Source organism: Sinocyclocheilus grahami, unplaced genomic scaffold (genome assembly GCF_001515645.1).
Source record: "Sinocyclocheilus grahami isolate Dianchi unplaced genomic scaffold, SAMN03320097.WGS_v1.1 scaffold659.1, whole genome shotgun sequence".
Classification (NCBI taxonomy): domain Eukaryota; kingdom Metazoa; phylum Chordata; class Actinopteri; order Cypriniformes; family Cyprinidae; genus Sinocyclocheilus; species Sinocyclocheilus grahami.
In genome coordinates this window covers 384,854-400,575 of record NW_015505838.1, presented here as the reverse complement: position 1 = coordinate 400,575, position 15,722 = coordinate 384,854, and the positions used below count along the sequence as shown (strand labels likewise).

Genomic DNA, 15,722 nt, shown 5'->3' with positions numbered 1-15,722 from the left:
TAAACAAAGCAATCTCAGTTATAAAATAGAAAAAAAACAATATAACAATTCTTTAAATTCTTTAAATAGCTTTTACATTCTAAAATTGAGTACGTTTTGAGAATTTAAGTTCATGAGGTTTATCAAACAACTTGCCATTGATAAGTTTTCCCCGCCCGTTAGTGATTGTGACTTCACCTCATTAATAAACTAACGGTCGCGCTACCAGCTCTCAGTGTCAAACTCTTCAGCTGTGGACCTTTTCCGCATTGCCAAGCTCTTAGTCTCAAACATGGGTAAGTCATTGCTTTGAAGACCATCATGACTGTTTGTCAAGAGACTCCACAAATGCTTAATTATATTTATGAAATAATAATTCAGAACAAATCATATTGTAAATAATTTCCCCCCAAAATAATTGAGATATATAAAATAAAATATTTATTTTTACTTCATGTGGTTACACCACACATTTTTTATGAGGCATTACATTTAAACTTTTCTTAAAAATGTTTATTTCTTTTTTTTTCAAAACCATATGAACCAACATGAATACATTTTTAAGAACTTGTAACATTTTAAACTAGATTTTAAAAGCTTTTTAAAAAAAAATTTTTTTTTATTAACTTTATTTCATACATTCATATATGTAATTAACCCAAATTAATAGGAGCAAATGAACAGAAACCGCTGATCTATGTACATAATTTAACTCTCAGATGGCACAAATATTCACTCAACTGGCATTCTGTTTATTGATCTAATTATAGGAGCAACTATAACAATAACAACAACAACATAGAGGAACAATATCCTTAGAATCACTTTTTTTTTAGAACTTTTTCTTTTCAGGTAATGAATGGTAAAACATTGACAGCCAATCAAAATCAATCTGACTTTAAATTATGTGCTGTGAGAATGTGCAGATGTGAGAATGTATCATTGTAATATAGTTACACTATAGTTACCATGTAGTTTTTTTTCTTGGTGTGAATGGGCCTTAAGACCTGGGAAATCCATTGTTCCATGAATGGTAAGTGACTTTTGGATATGATTCCCCTTTTTTCCACCATTTCCTGTATGGAATGACAAAGTGAAAACTTCAAAAACAGACAATATATTCTCAAAGCTGGCCAAATCTGCAAAAACTGGCTTGTATCCTACATATTTTCCTTTCTTTATTCTCTTCTGAGACATGCCATTTAACATTTCCAAAGGAATAATAAACAGTCTTCAGAAGAGATTGGAGTTCAGTTAGGTTTGAACCTCCCTCACGTTTCCCTGTTTTCATTCCCCCTTCTGAGACTGTTTTCATTTATTCTGGTAGAAAACAAATCTGCTTGCTCTTGCAATCACAGCAGTGGATCTTGAGGCTGTGAGTGATTTCTCGAGTGTGGTAAGAACCTTCCTCTTGAAATCTGCTCACTGGTAGTCTAAGAGGAAACTCTGGATTTTCTGTGTCCCTGAGCAGTATTAAAACACCATGATCCCAGACCACAAATAGAAAATCGGGGAATGTGTTTGATAAACTGTTAATTAATAGCATGTTTACTAGCTTAGACTTGCAAATACATTTGGCTTTTTATTGTGTCCTAATAGCCATATTTCTTCCAAATCCATCACCTCTGAGGAGAACATTAGATAAAAAGACGTAGACACTTATGCAACTAGTGTCTAAACCAGTAAAATATTAGGAGACATATCATGGCCTGCGGTGAATTCCCACTGTCTGTCAGTCTAGTAATGCAAAGCCTTTAGTGGAAACTAGACCCTGGAGCAGTATCAACTGCTGATGGGATATACAGACATCTGTGCTGGAAGCGCATAAGTCTTTTGCTCCGCAGTATTTTTGTTAGTCTGCTTACTGATTTTAGTGTACGGCCAGAATAAATAATCTTTCAATGAGATGAAGATTGTTTTAAAGACAACTATTTGCCATTGTGCACAGTTTAGTCCATTGAATTGTTTCCTTTTATTGTATCATATTGTTCTGTGTAGCTTCTTATTCTTGGTATTTCTAATCTTAAAGGCTTTGGGTGTAGCCAAGTCCACTGTGACCACGGCTCTATTCAGACCCCTGCGGAATCCATGCAATGTGACGCAACCGACCTGACCTTTCAGTACAATAGCTACTGTAGCAACGCTCAGGGTCAGTTAAGTAACAAACACAATAGCACATGTCGAAACAAATGCTTCACATCTTGGCTCAGTGTTTGAATTGGTTCTCAGATAAACAGTTATTCTTTAGTCTGTTGTTTTTGAGTCATATGTGCATTTAGCATTTAACTTTCATTCAACATATTCTTTATTCTTGTATATCATATTCTACATTGAAGTAATCTGTTCATTCAGAAAAAGAAAAAAATCTGATTATATACTGACCTGTATGCCCTTTTTTATTTTTATTTTCTATTGTAGCGGAAGGAAAATTTGATATGAGATTTTGAGTTGTCCATACATCAACAGTTTTAGTGACCAAGTCTGTCAAGCTCCAAAATGACAACAACAAAAAAAATCACACGTGAAAAGTAGTCTTTATGACTACATTTGACAACAGGCTTGATGGATCTGCGATGAAGGACACGATTTCCGGACCGGTGACAGGTGTAGTGCCGAATTCTTCACCCCTGTCAGATTATGCATCCCCTAGTATTGGTAGGTTTAGGAGTAGGTGTGGGTGCACCCCTGTCAAATTATGCATCCCCTAGTATTGGTAGGTTTAGGAGTAGGTGTGGGTGCACCCCTGCCAGATTATGCACCCCCTCGTTGAAGTCGCTAACTGATTGCCTAAACCTACCAATACTAGGGGAGTGCATTCTCAGGCAGGGTGCAGAATTCGACACAACAGTGTAATTTCCTAACTGTGAGTGAAGAAGACAAAAAGTTTGCAATCTGTAATACATGTAGGGTCAAAGTAAACCTTGGGGGAACCACATGGCTTGATTAATGCATGTCTGGGACAAGTATATTTTTTTAAAGGGGTAAGTGAGAGAGAATTTTACTTTCCCGATTGGACAAGAATCCTGATTAAAACATCAATAACAAAAATAACAAGGGAAGCACTGAAACTTGGCCACCAAAAAATTTCACACGAGAATAATTCTGGAGAATAATTCTGGAATCTTTATTTTGAGAATTTTGTTTTGAATTCTTGAATTTTTGAATGACTTTCTCTCTCTCTCACACACACACACACACACACACACACTTTGCTTCTTTCTTTGCTGTAGTAGACTTGTCTGTCTTGAGGTGTGTAGGTGGAATTCAGAACAATAACTAGGTTTATAAGTAGCATGCTGTCAAACTCGTCTATTTCACAAGCCTTGTCAGCAAGTTACTGTGAATTACAGTCTTTGCCCTTTCTTTCTGCCAGACAAAAAGACTATGTGTCTTTATTGTAAATGTCAGATTACTACTTTCCATCTTGCATTACGTGACTGTTCACATTCACTGTGTGCACTATAGAGAGTTGTATCACACAGCATTAGAGTGTTTATTTCTAGTCTCTTAATGGAATGATATTACACTAATACAGTCTCTTAATCTATAGTTCAATCTATTGCTTATGTTGAAGCAGAGGGTATTCATAAGTGCAGGCATGCTTTTTTTCTTATCTGTGTTCATACTTCCTTGCATGATGCATATGATTCGCTTGACTGAATTTGGAAAGGAAACACTCCCCCTGAGAACCATGAATGTGGCATCTTACAAGCAGTAGGAGGAGGATAGATAAACAAAACATGTGCATGTTCATGTCACTTGTTGCAGTATCTGATCCAAAGACCAAGCAGATTTTTGATCTGTAGAGGGCGTAACAATAGTAACTAATGCATCACTTTGCACTCAAGGGTTCTCATTAATGGTTCTCATTAAGTGGGAATGGCCATAGAAAAATAATTAATAATAATAATTATAATTATTATTTATTATTATAACAACAACAACAACGATAATAACAGGCCTAAATTTAAAATAATCTAACTTCTAAATTGAAATGCTAAAAAAACACATCAAGTAAACTGAAATAAATTCCCCAAATAATTTTTTATTTTTTTGAAGAACATACAGTTCTGGAACAAAACCTAACTTGTGGAAAAATTTATCATGGTTAATTTAAAATGTTAAATGAGTTAACCGCATTAGTTAATTTAATATATAAAAAAGTTTGAAAACAAACATCATAATATTGTCATTATTACATCTGAAATATCGAAAATATCTTAGCGTAATTGAGAAATATTGATGCATTGGGAATCAGATGCACAGTAATGAACATTTGTGCTCTGTAAGAATCCTTTTGACTTGTACACTATGAAATAAGTTTTTTTCAGCTACATCAGCTTTTTCTTGAAACCATTCATAACCATTGCTATTAAAAGTATATTTCATGCTGCCATTTTGGCCTTTCGACTGAGAGAGGCCATAATTTATGATTTCATTATGACAATACATGCGTGATTTTTACATGACATGGCTTTAACCAACATCACTCTGGTCTTTCAGATCAGTACAGTGTCAGCTGTAGATAACAACATAGTAAACATCAGGAACAAATGGGATAATTTACTATTATCTTCATATCACTAGCTGATCTGGTCATATAAGATAAGTGAGAGAAAGAGACTGAGGGGGTAGCATCCTTTTGTCAACCCACTCATATTTTTGCTCTACAGTGGGGAGTATGAACAAAAACTTTATGGTATGATATCATGGTATGAGTAATTTTATTACAAGGTAATGTACATACTGCATCACAAATGTAGTTTATATACAGTAAACACACACACACACACACACACACACATAATTAATAATGTAAAGTCAATTAAAAACTTTGGACCCACTTTATATTAAGTGGCCTTAACAACTATGTACTTACATTTAAATTTATAATTTGGTACAATGCACTTATTGTGTACATACATGTTTTTACATTGTACTTATATTTTAAAAATACCTGTATGTAATTACATCTGTAATTACATTTATAATTACACTGTTGACCCATCCCTTACATCTTAACCCACCCTTAAACCTACCCATACCACCAAACCTGTCCCTAACCTTACCCATATCCCACCTCAATAGCAGCAACAGTGTTTTGCAATACAATATGAACACAATAAGTACATTGTACTTAATTTTATTCTAGCTTAAAGCATTCTTTTTTTTTATCAACACTTAAATATAGGTAGGTTTCATAAAAATGCATAATTTTGAGCAAAAAGGTGAGAAAATCTAATTTTTATCAAAAACTACATCTGGGTAATATTCAGTACGATTATCAAAGCATAAATCCAGTAAATCACTTCTATCAACACCTCCAAAGCTTGCACAGACATATACCACTTCCTGGATCAACATTTTACCCCGTAACATTATGCAGTTTTCATTTATATGCTGCCAATGCTGATGATCGCATTATTTTTCATATGCATCTGTTTACTTAAGAGATCGCTCGTTTCTCCGTCCTGTACACGTGTTTTTGTTCGGGAGGTTTTGTACTCGTTCAGAAGATGTGTAATAGCGCCAACCTAGTCTATAACAGTGAAAACACGAAAAGCTGTAAAACCTTGTCTTTGGCAGGAAAGCGTTGTCTTCTAAAAGACGAGATAACTCGTCAATGGCGGGGAAAGAGTTAATATAAAGTGGGGCAAAAACTTTCATTTTAATTAAAGATTTAAAGATAATTAAGTTTCATTGAATGAAATGAAAAGTAATTGAGCTTATTTGATTTTCTTTTTTATTTGCAATGTCATGGATGTAAACCAACCATGTGATTATTCATAACCCATAAAAGTCTGCTCTATGTGCAAAAACAGCTTAATTTTGACACTTCAAACAGTAAAACCAATATTGTAAAATAGTCTGTTTCTGATTTAGTGCTGTGTTCGATACATCGATTATATGCTGCCAATGCTGATGATCGCATTATTTTTCATATGCATCTGTTTACTTAAGAGATCGCTCGTTTCTCCGTCCTGTACACGTGTTTTTGTTCGGGAGGTTTTGTACTCGTTCAGAAGATGTGTAATAGCGCCAACCTAGTCTATAACAGTGAAAACACGAAAAGCTGTAAAACCTTGTCTTTGGCAGGAAAGCGTTGTCTTCTAAAAGACGAGATAACTCGTCAATGGCGGGGAAAGAGTTAATATAAAGTGGGGCCAAAACTTTCATTTTAATTAAAGATTTAAAGATAATTAAGTTTCATTGAATGAAATGAAAAGTAATTGAGCTTATTTGATTTTCTTTTTTATTTGCAATGTCATGGATGTAAACCAACCATGTGATTATTCATAACCCATAAAAGTCATGTCTATGTGCAAAAACAGCTTAATTTTGACACTTCAAACAGTAAAACCAATATTGTAAAATAGTCTGTTTCTGATTTAGTGCTGTGTTCGATACATCGATACGACGATGTATTGTCACAGAGATTTGACGTTAGGAGTATCGATACTGCTGGCCCTGTATCGATATTGTGGTACGTGCGCTGCAGTGGACCGCGCTTAATTTGAATACAAGAACACCATTTAAAACGGAGTAGAAAGTGCAAGATTTCTAGTTCGATACATCGATACGACGATGTATTGTCACAGAGATTTGACGTTAGGAGTATCGATACTGCTGGCCCCGTATCGATATTGTGGTACGTGCGCTGCAGTGGACCGCGCTTAATTTGAATACAAGAACACCATTTAAAACGGAGTAGAAAGTGCAAGATTTCTAAAAAAATAATGAATAGAGCATAATATATAGGCTACAACCAGGTTTAATCTGGCCGAAGAGGAACACAACCGGGTTGCCTGATATAAAGAGACGTAATCCCCGAAAAAGAGCTTCCCACTTGCACAATACAGAAATATCTGCTAAGTGTGTTACTTGTTTTTGTCAACCTGGCAACCATGTGCATGTGCTCTCTCTTCACTGTGGATAAACGAGCTTGCTTTCTGAAAACACCGGTTAGCTTGCAGTTTAGTGATCTCCACTTCAATATTCTATTATCAGAAAAGTGTCATTTATCAAGTGTTCATTTATGAGAGAGAGAGAGAGAGAGGCTGTGTATGTATGAATTACAACCGTTTTGTCACGTTTCTCTATTAACAGTGAAGCTGTGGCTTTAATTGCTTTAGAAACGATGATGTTACCAGCTCCTTGTTGAGAAAGATAATGTAGCTCTTCAGCAATTAAGCTATTTTATTGATAAAATTGTGGGGCAGCGCTAAAATGTTTGTCTAAACCGGTCTAAACGCGAAAAAGAATGTACATGCGCGCGCGCGCAGTGTGATCTGACTAACGTGTGTGTGAGGTATAGTGAAGACAGCGCATTAGTTTAGAACTCTTCTAATTTTTATTTTTATTTTTTTAAACGTAAAGTGTGTTGATTTGTGCAATGATAACCTACCAGCAATGTTAAGATGATTTAAATATATTAGAATGAGTACATTACAATATAAATTTATTATAACTAGTACATTATTATTTATGGGCTTAAAAACAAGATGCAAACAATCAGAATATTGTACCTGGTGGGGAGTGCCCAATGTAACCATGAAACATATGCTATTACCTATAGGCTATTGTACTGTGGTACATTTATGGAGGCCCTTCATAATGCAGAGGTCAGCTGCCTGCTCTGCCAATCGTTAGCAATGGCCCTATGGTATGCAGTGTTTAATAAACAGCTGTTTTACTAAATTCTTCTGAGGTGAAATTCAGTGTAGTCCCGTATTGTGATATGTATTGTATCGTGGTCTCTGTATTGTCATACGTATCGTATCGTGACTTTACTGGTGATACACAGCCAGAATCTGATTGGATGAGCCATGTTCAAAGCCATTGTAAAATAATGCACGCCTTTGCTATCCATTGAATTCTGTATTAATGCTGCAAGTTGCATTATTGCTCGGCACCTTAAACAACTGAACTTCGCTTCATGTTGTGCCTAAAAACATAGATTAGTAAAAAGTTCATTTTGACTTGTTTGGGATATATGCGTTTTCCAGTACTGTTCTTTTAGTGCTCTCAAGTGTAAATAAAGTAAAGTTGTACTGCTTAATAGCAAAAACCTTTGTATAAATGATATAGCAGAATCTCTGCTGGTTGACTGTCCTACCATGTATGCAATCCATGCCTGGTACCGCCTTAAGCCCACCTAGTCATTATAGAATTAAATTGTGCTACGGTACATCTAACTTAAATATAAATCTAATGTTGAAAGAGATTGTGATGCTAGGGCTAAATCATGTTATCACTTGGGCAGTTTATTGTATTCAAAATTAATTTTTATCTGCAATTGCAGCGCAATAAGGTTGTGGGGTGGAGTCACATCTTCCACTTATTTGTATGTGTTTCCTCCTCTTTTTCTCAGTCTCTCTCTCTCTAGAAAGTGCAGTATGTTGCCATGGTTACATGCTAAAACTGGAGCAAGTGATCAGCAAGTGGTACGCTAAAGCTAATTTATAGTGTTCAAAGCCAGCTGATTATGTCACATGTTGCTGCATTTGTACTACTAGAAATGTACTACTTCTATTCACTATAGTGGACTCTGATACATATACATATATTCATATATTCAATACATATATTCACTATATGGTAGAGCAGTAAATGGAAATTGGAGCTTTGTGGTTTCACAGATGGCATGATGATACAGGTTATCTCAGTTCACAGCTGTCTGTTTGTCATGTTTAATATATTTGTTCATAATGATTAAACTAAGCTAAAAACAGCTGTCAACCAGATCAAATAAAACTGTTCATCTAAGATGAGCAGCATCCAGAGAAACAGGTAACTATAGACAGATCTATTAATGAGGTGTATACCATCATCATGTGTCCCTATAAATTAGTAATAAAATCAACAATAACTTTACTAGAGATGTGTTTCCTGCAGGAGACCAAAAATTTAGATATTCCCCAAAAGATTATAATTTCTGCAATTTTAATAAATTTAAACTCTTAAATCTGTATCATTTTGGTTTGCTACATTTCAGTACAAATATTTTAAATTGATCATAATATACATTCACTTTATACAACCATATGTACTTCTGTCTGTACTCTGTCCATCCAGTATTCAGGTCAGTTCGCTTAGTGGAAGAAGCTCTCAGGTGATTTTTATAGTTTGTTAAAATAGCAACTACATTATTCATAACTCAGGTGACTTGTTCCCTCTTGCCTAAGGTTAAAATCTCAATCATAATTACTAAAGACTTAATTTACTTTAACTTTATTAACTGTAGACTTTCCTAGAGCATCATAAACTGTTATAGGCAGTATCACTTAGACATTTTTTTACTGTAAAATCGGACTGCAGCATGTTTATTCTCACAAAAAAAACAAAAAAACATAGAGATTTTGTACATAAGCCTAGAAAATGACCATTTACAAGGCATTATATGTATATACTGTGTGTGTTCTGACTTTCCCATATGGAAACAGCATTTCACATGTAGTTAGTCTCACACTGGACTCTTATTAACCTCTGTCAAAATAACCTACCTCATTTGGCTTTATTGTTATCAAGACAGACATTGACTGAGCCATTAGTAGTGAAATTATTATTATGGACATCATCACAGCTGGATGCATGAGATCGGGATAGAAGTTCATAAATTCTGAAAAAAATAACCTGGAAAAAAAAACAGCCCATTTCATAATTCATTGAAAGGAAGACAATAGGATGTTTAGACCTTGTTAATATGATCAGTGTATACAGTTAATTGAATTTGATGTTAACTTATGACCAATACCACCTATCTAAAATGTACTGTATGTGTGTGTGTGTGTGTGTGTGTTTTGTCTGTGGCGGGAGAGTAAATATCCATCATTGGAATACAGCATAATGGGAATGACATGTGGCGAATATAGTTCCCCTTCTAGGGAACTCCACGCTGCGTCCTCTAGCGGACACAATGGGGAATGCTGCCAGCATGACCAGTGTCTGAAGCATGTGTGAAACAACGCCAATCCTATTGGTCCACTTGGCCCGTGACGTCATAGACGAATGCCCGAAAGCATAAAAGGGCACCTGCTAAATATGTCACCAATTTTTGTTGTCTTCAGGAGCCGTCTGTTTGAAGTACGTGTGAGAGACCAAGGCAGGTGAGCGGTGTAGAAAGTGTGTGCCTCTGTGCCCAAGGACACTTGTAGATGCACACGATCTATGTGTCATGTGTCTTGGTTAGGGGCTTGTTTTCTATTCCCAAGGGATGCAGGGCAAAGCGTTTGTGTCTCGCGGCCAGGTTCTGCCATTGCCGTGGCACAGTTTATCTCAGCTCGCGGTTATTGCTTTGATCTGTGGGATCCGCACACCCTCTCCTAACAGGTTGTCAGATGCCGCAGAAAGCATTTGGGTTGCTATGACGATGAAGTGTGAGCACAGAGTAATTTCAGCCCTGATCTTGTGAGATCGCAGGTGGAGCTATATTCTGCTTGGCCGTGCCTCTCTAATATGCATGTTGTTGTGTGTGGAGAGTCTCGCTAGATGTGGATATATTTAAATACTGTGTGGAGAGATGCTTGTGAGCTTTCTCTCCCAGGGTGTTTCAGCACATGGTGGTTATGGGGAATGTTCCTTCCTGTGTTGGGCCGGATGGGTTTAGTTGTGGGCTGCCTCCCCAGGCTTCTGGGTATTTTTAAGTGGGCGGTCCCTCTGAATCCCACTTAGTAAGTTTGGTCTGAGTAGAATGCTCCCCCCTTTTCAGGGCTTTAAGTGAACAGCCTCTGCTCAGAGTGTAGCTGTCTGTGGATGGTTATCCTTTTTATCCTTCCGGAGCTCCTCCATGAGACTCGAGACCGGTGAGTGGTGCAGGTGTCGCTCATTATCACTTACTCCACCGGCCTCACTCTGTTCCCTCGGCTCTCGGCCCCGCCCCCCTTGTCACATACCCCCATCGCCCCTCGCAGGCCGGGGGGTACTCCCGAGACTGTGCTCTACTCCCCCCCCCTCCCCCCTCTGGGGGAGCTGATCACAGCGGCCGCGGCGTACCTGGGGGTAAGGATAGACAGATGAGGCGAGAGAAAAGGAGACGGAAGGATGAGGAGAGACAGAGACGAGAGAGGGGAGAGAGGAAAAAAGAAAAAAAAAATCTTGTTCCGGTTCCCAGACACACTGCCGCTCGGCCCTCCACCAGCTGGGTAAGCTCTTCCGCGATGCCAGGCGGCGGCACTGGACAGCCCTCGGTGGACGGCACGACACTCCTCCGCCGCCCAGTGGACGGCGACGGCTCCTCTGTGTTCAGGCAGCCGGCAGGAGTCCCCCATTCCCTGCTCCTCCCCATCATGGCAGATGGCAGCAGGCGCACGGCCTCAGGCGAACGGCGGCGACTCCTACGCTCCCTCACGGATGGCAGCCACCCCTCCTCGACCCTGGAGCGTGGCAGCGAGCTCTCCGTCCCACCTCGTCTTCCATCGTTCCAGCACCACCACCTCGATCTCTTCAGCACCGCGATCCCCCTCAGCAGCGAGGGCTCTTGACAGCGCCCCCACTCGTCACAAGCCCCTTTATAGACTGTGCTGTCTCCCCTTCTGGGTTTTAAGTAGATGGCCCACTCTGTGGTCTGGGCAAACTTCAGCATTATCTGAGGGAACTGCTATTCGAGGATAGCTGTGTCCAGCCCTCAGCTTGGACTAATGATGTTTATGTGTTCACACTTTAGTGAATCATTTACTGATGGTCCGGATCTCCCTCTTGTGAGCCCCTGGTCAAAACACAGTGCTTCGCTAGCCTAATGGCATAGCTAGCCTACAGTGGGACTGACACTGATTGGGGACCTCGTTAGTATAGCCATCTGAGGGTGGTTATATTCCAGCCATTGTTATTGCAGGACAGGCTTCCTTAATACAGCTATCTGAGGATAGCTATGTGCTAGCTGTTCCCCTTTCCTAGAGTCTAGCTATCTGAGGATAGCAATGTGCTAGCTCAGTGATTGCTCCCCTGCTTAGGGTTTTAAGTAGCGGTCTCTTTGAGCCCTTACCTAGACAGTGCTGTCTCCCCTCCTTGGGTTGTAAGAAGATAGCCCACTCTCTGTGGTCTGGGCAGCTTTTCAGGAAGGCCTTACCTGGCTATCTGGGCTAGCTGTGTATTGTTCATTCTAAAATGGTCTACGAGCCTTCATAAGACCCTTAGGATATAGCTATCTGAGGATTGCTGTGTTCTAGCTCAGCAGCTACTCTCCTTAATTTAAGTAGCAATCTCTTTGAGCTCCCCCAGAGGCTTTATAGTTTAGCCTCTTCAGTGGTCTTCTGTATCCAGGCTAGTATTGCTCACATAGCATAGCTATCTGAGGATAGCTGTGTTCTTAACTTTATCTTTATCGGGTTCCCTCATTCTGCCAGGTTATGTGAGCAGCCCAAGACATCAGTGGCTTGGCCCCTTTCTGAGGAAAGGCTTGGTGTATGTCTGTCACTTCCTTGGTCTCTCACCAGGTGGACAGGCATGCGCCTTTGCATGGCATAGTTGGCATTTCGTTCTCCATTGTGTCCGCTAGAGGACGCAGCGTGGAGTTCCCTAAAAGGGGAACATCTCGGGTTACGCATGTAACCATGGTTCCCCGAGAGGGAACGAGACGCTGCGTCCCCTCGCCATGCCTTCGGCCTACCTGTTTACAACTCAGACAACTAAGACAACATCTTCAGACAACTAAGTTGGTAATGTATTTAGCAGGTGCCCTTTCATGCTTCTGGGCATCCGTGTATGACGTCACGGGCCACATGGACCAATAGGATTGGCATTGTTTCACGTGTGCTTCAGACACCGGTCATGCTGGCAGAATTCCCCATTGTGTCCGCTAGAGGACGCAGCGTCTCGTTCCCAGGAAAAAGCTTGCTTAAGGCAAGTGCAAGTCCTCAATTCTCAGGCATTCAAAGATAATTAATCATCTTTAGAGTCACATTTGCAGAATCTGTGATGATCAGTTGTTTCATTCAGAGAATCACATACACAATGAGTTTCATAAACATGTTTTATGTGCGCTAAAGAGCACCAGCATAGCATTTAAGTAGTTTCCAGTGTATCTATGAGCTCATCCAGGGGAAAATTAATAGATGGCAGTCAGCATGAATGATCAACACATTTATTGTAGCATTAAAAATCCATTTAGTCTTCTCCTCTAGGCCATTGTGTTGGAAACAGGATCAACATCGTGACACGCATGCGGTTTTATGGCTCCTCCCACCATACAATTCAATGAACTGCCTTTGTGTAAAGCCAGTTGGCATCTGCATCTCTAAAATTAGAGATGTAGTGAAGGTATTTCATAGAGTGAGATGAAAGAATATGGGGGGTATGAATGAGTATTGTGTGTGTGTACATATTTATACATATGTAGAATGTGTATAGAAATTCTATAGAAATACCAAATGTGTATATACTTTTTAAATATGAAGACAAGGTTACATCAGTCCATTACATTGAAATGTTTTCAATCATCCTTCATTTATTGCAGCCTACATTCTTGGTCTTTCTGAATGTAATCAACAAAATAATTCATCAGGGAATATTTGGCATATTAAAACCGATTAGTGTCTAACACAATCCTCCTCTCCTCTCTCGCTTTCTTGCGCTTCCACTCAAACCAAAATAAATCACAGCAGAAATATGTCATTAAATATTATTATACACACTGGGCTAATTGATTGAGGGTATGGTCAAATTTGATTTGTGTTGCCAGATGAGAGTAATAGCTGTCTATCTTGTCCAGTGTAGTGTGACTAATGAATTGGATTGTGCAGTTTGTGTGGTTTGAGTCATACATGATTGCAGTTTCACCCCTTTAAAAAAGTATTGTTATTTTATAATATAGAAATTATAAATTACAAATAAATTTATTGTTTGGATATTTTACTTTTGATGTTTCTTTTTTTATCTCACAATTCTGACTTTCTTGCAATTCTGAGGAAAAAAGGCAGAACTGATATAATTATGAAATGTCATAATTGTGAGATATAAACTTGCAATTGCGAGGAAAATAGTCAGAATTATGAAATAAAAATTGCAATGATCTTTTTTAGTTTTTATTCCACAGAAAGCAGTGATTTAATTGGCTGAAGTGAAACAGGCAACAGAATACAGAATTATTTCTTTGAGGTTTGATTAATTTTGTTCATTACCAGGCTGCAGTAGCAGGGTGGAGGCAGAAAGCTGCCTCTTCTACTCACATTCCAACATAGAGAAACAACAAACATATATATATGGGCAATTCTACTGAATTGGTCCAAACTGCTGTCCCACAACCAAAAAACACATTTAAAAAGCATTTAAGTATTCAAATCTTAGATGTTTACTAAGATCCTTCTATTCTCTATTGAAACCCACAATAATATTTAAAATATTAGCAAGCTTAATATATATATAATCATCATTTATTAGGTAATTTCAATTGGGAGGTAGCCGTCCTGTACCCTAACCCCTATATTTCAACTTATGAAAATTATATTGAAATAATTTTAATATTTTTTTCCATTGTTATTTTTTAAAAATATCTTTTGATTCTTTTAAAAAGTAAAGTAAAAAAATTTTTTATTTTCTTTGTAAATTATGAAACTTTATGTAAAGGAATGTGTCCCACATTTTCATGTCACTACCAAAACACCCCTACATTTACGATCAGGAAATGTTTATGTGTCACTTTCTCTCATAGCTACAGGGTGAGTAGATTGGCCCCATCGTTTTAAGGTAAATGTGTTCAAAAGTCTGAACAATCTGTGTGTAAGTTGTCACTACCGAAACGGTCACTACTGAAACATGTAATCATTGTTTCGGTAGTGACAAATAACACATAAACCTCATATCTGGGGGAAATAAACACAATTTTAGTACAGTTATGCATTTTTTTTTTATTTTAGTATGTTTTAGTAGTGTTTTAGTAGTTAAAATTCTGTACTGTGATGTGGTTGCTACCAAAAGCATTACTGTCACTACTGAAAATGTGCAGTCACTACCGAAACATGGGATGTTTTGTCAAAAATAAAGTATACTGAATTATCAACTAAGATGTTATGATAGTTTTTGGTTCAATGTACAGTATATTAAAACTAACGAGTCCTTAACTTTGAAATCAGTATGATCAACTTTTTGCCTTTTACAAAGAAAAATTGGATTCAGAATACAACAAATCTTATAAATTACACTTGAAATATTGTTAAAAATGTAATTGCCATTGATTTACCTCTGAATATTGTTTTTTATAAAATAGCAAAAAACATATTTATAATGTAGCCTAGATGTAAGCAAAATTGTAATATCAATATAACCCTTCTAATTAAATTGTTATTACTGTGTTTCGGTAGTGACAAATTTTGGGAGAGGACAAATATTCCAAAACTTTCTGAAAATACAATATGATAATTAAATGCGCAATTACTAGAAATGTGTACCTTGGATTTTATACAATTTGCATACATACACATTTTTTGGAACGTTTCCAACTCTGTAGAATTATATATATATATATATACACACACACACACACATATATATATATATATATTAGTGCTGTCAATCGATTACAAAGAAAACTAATTAATCGCACATTTTTCTGAAATGAATCGCGATTAATCCCACCTAACATTAAAGTTTTTAAATATACTTTTATATTGCAATAATTTCACATTCAATCTTCAAATTAATGTACAAACAACATAAAGACAGTAAATATATTTAAAATAGTTGTTTAATGGCATCTTTTTTATGACTGAAGGCCAGTATCAATGATACAAATACTGATTTCTCTAAAAAAT

The 15,722-nt window shown here is 37.5% G+C and overlaps 1 protein-coding gene across 1 annotated transcript in view; it reads left to right on the top strand.

Annotated features, from left to right (window-relative positions):
- The first annotated feature begins 211 nt into the window (after nt 1-211).
- The window catches only part of LOC107558773 (neuronal membrane glycoprotein M6-a-like), a 77,345-nt gene continuing 61,834 nt past the window's right edge, over nt 212-15,722 (top strand). The window contains exon 1 of the mRNA XM_016242450.1: nt 212-275. Within this exon, the coding sequence (XP_016097936.1) occupies nt 272-275 (4 nt within the window). The 5' untranslated portion in view covers nt 212-271. The remainder of the gene's footprint in view (nt 276-15,722) is intronic.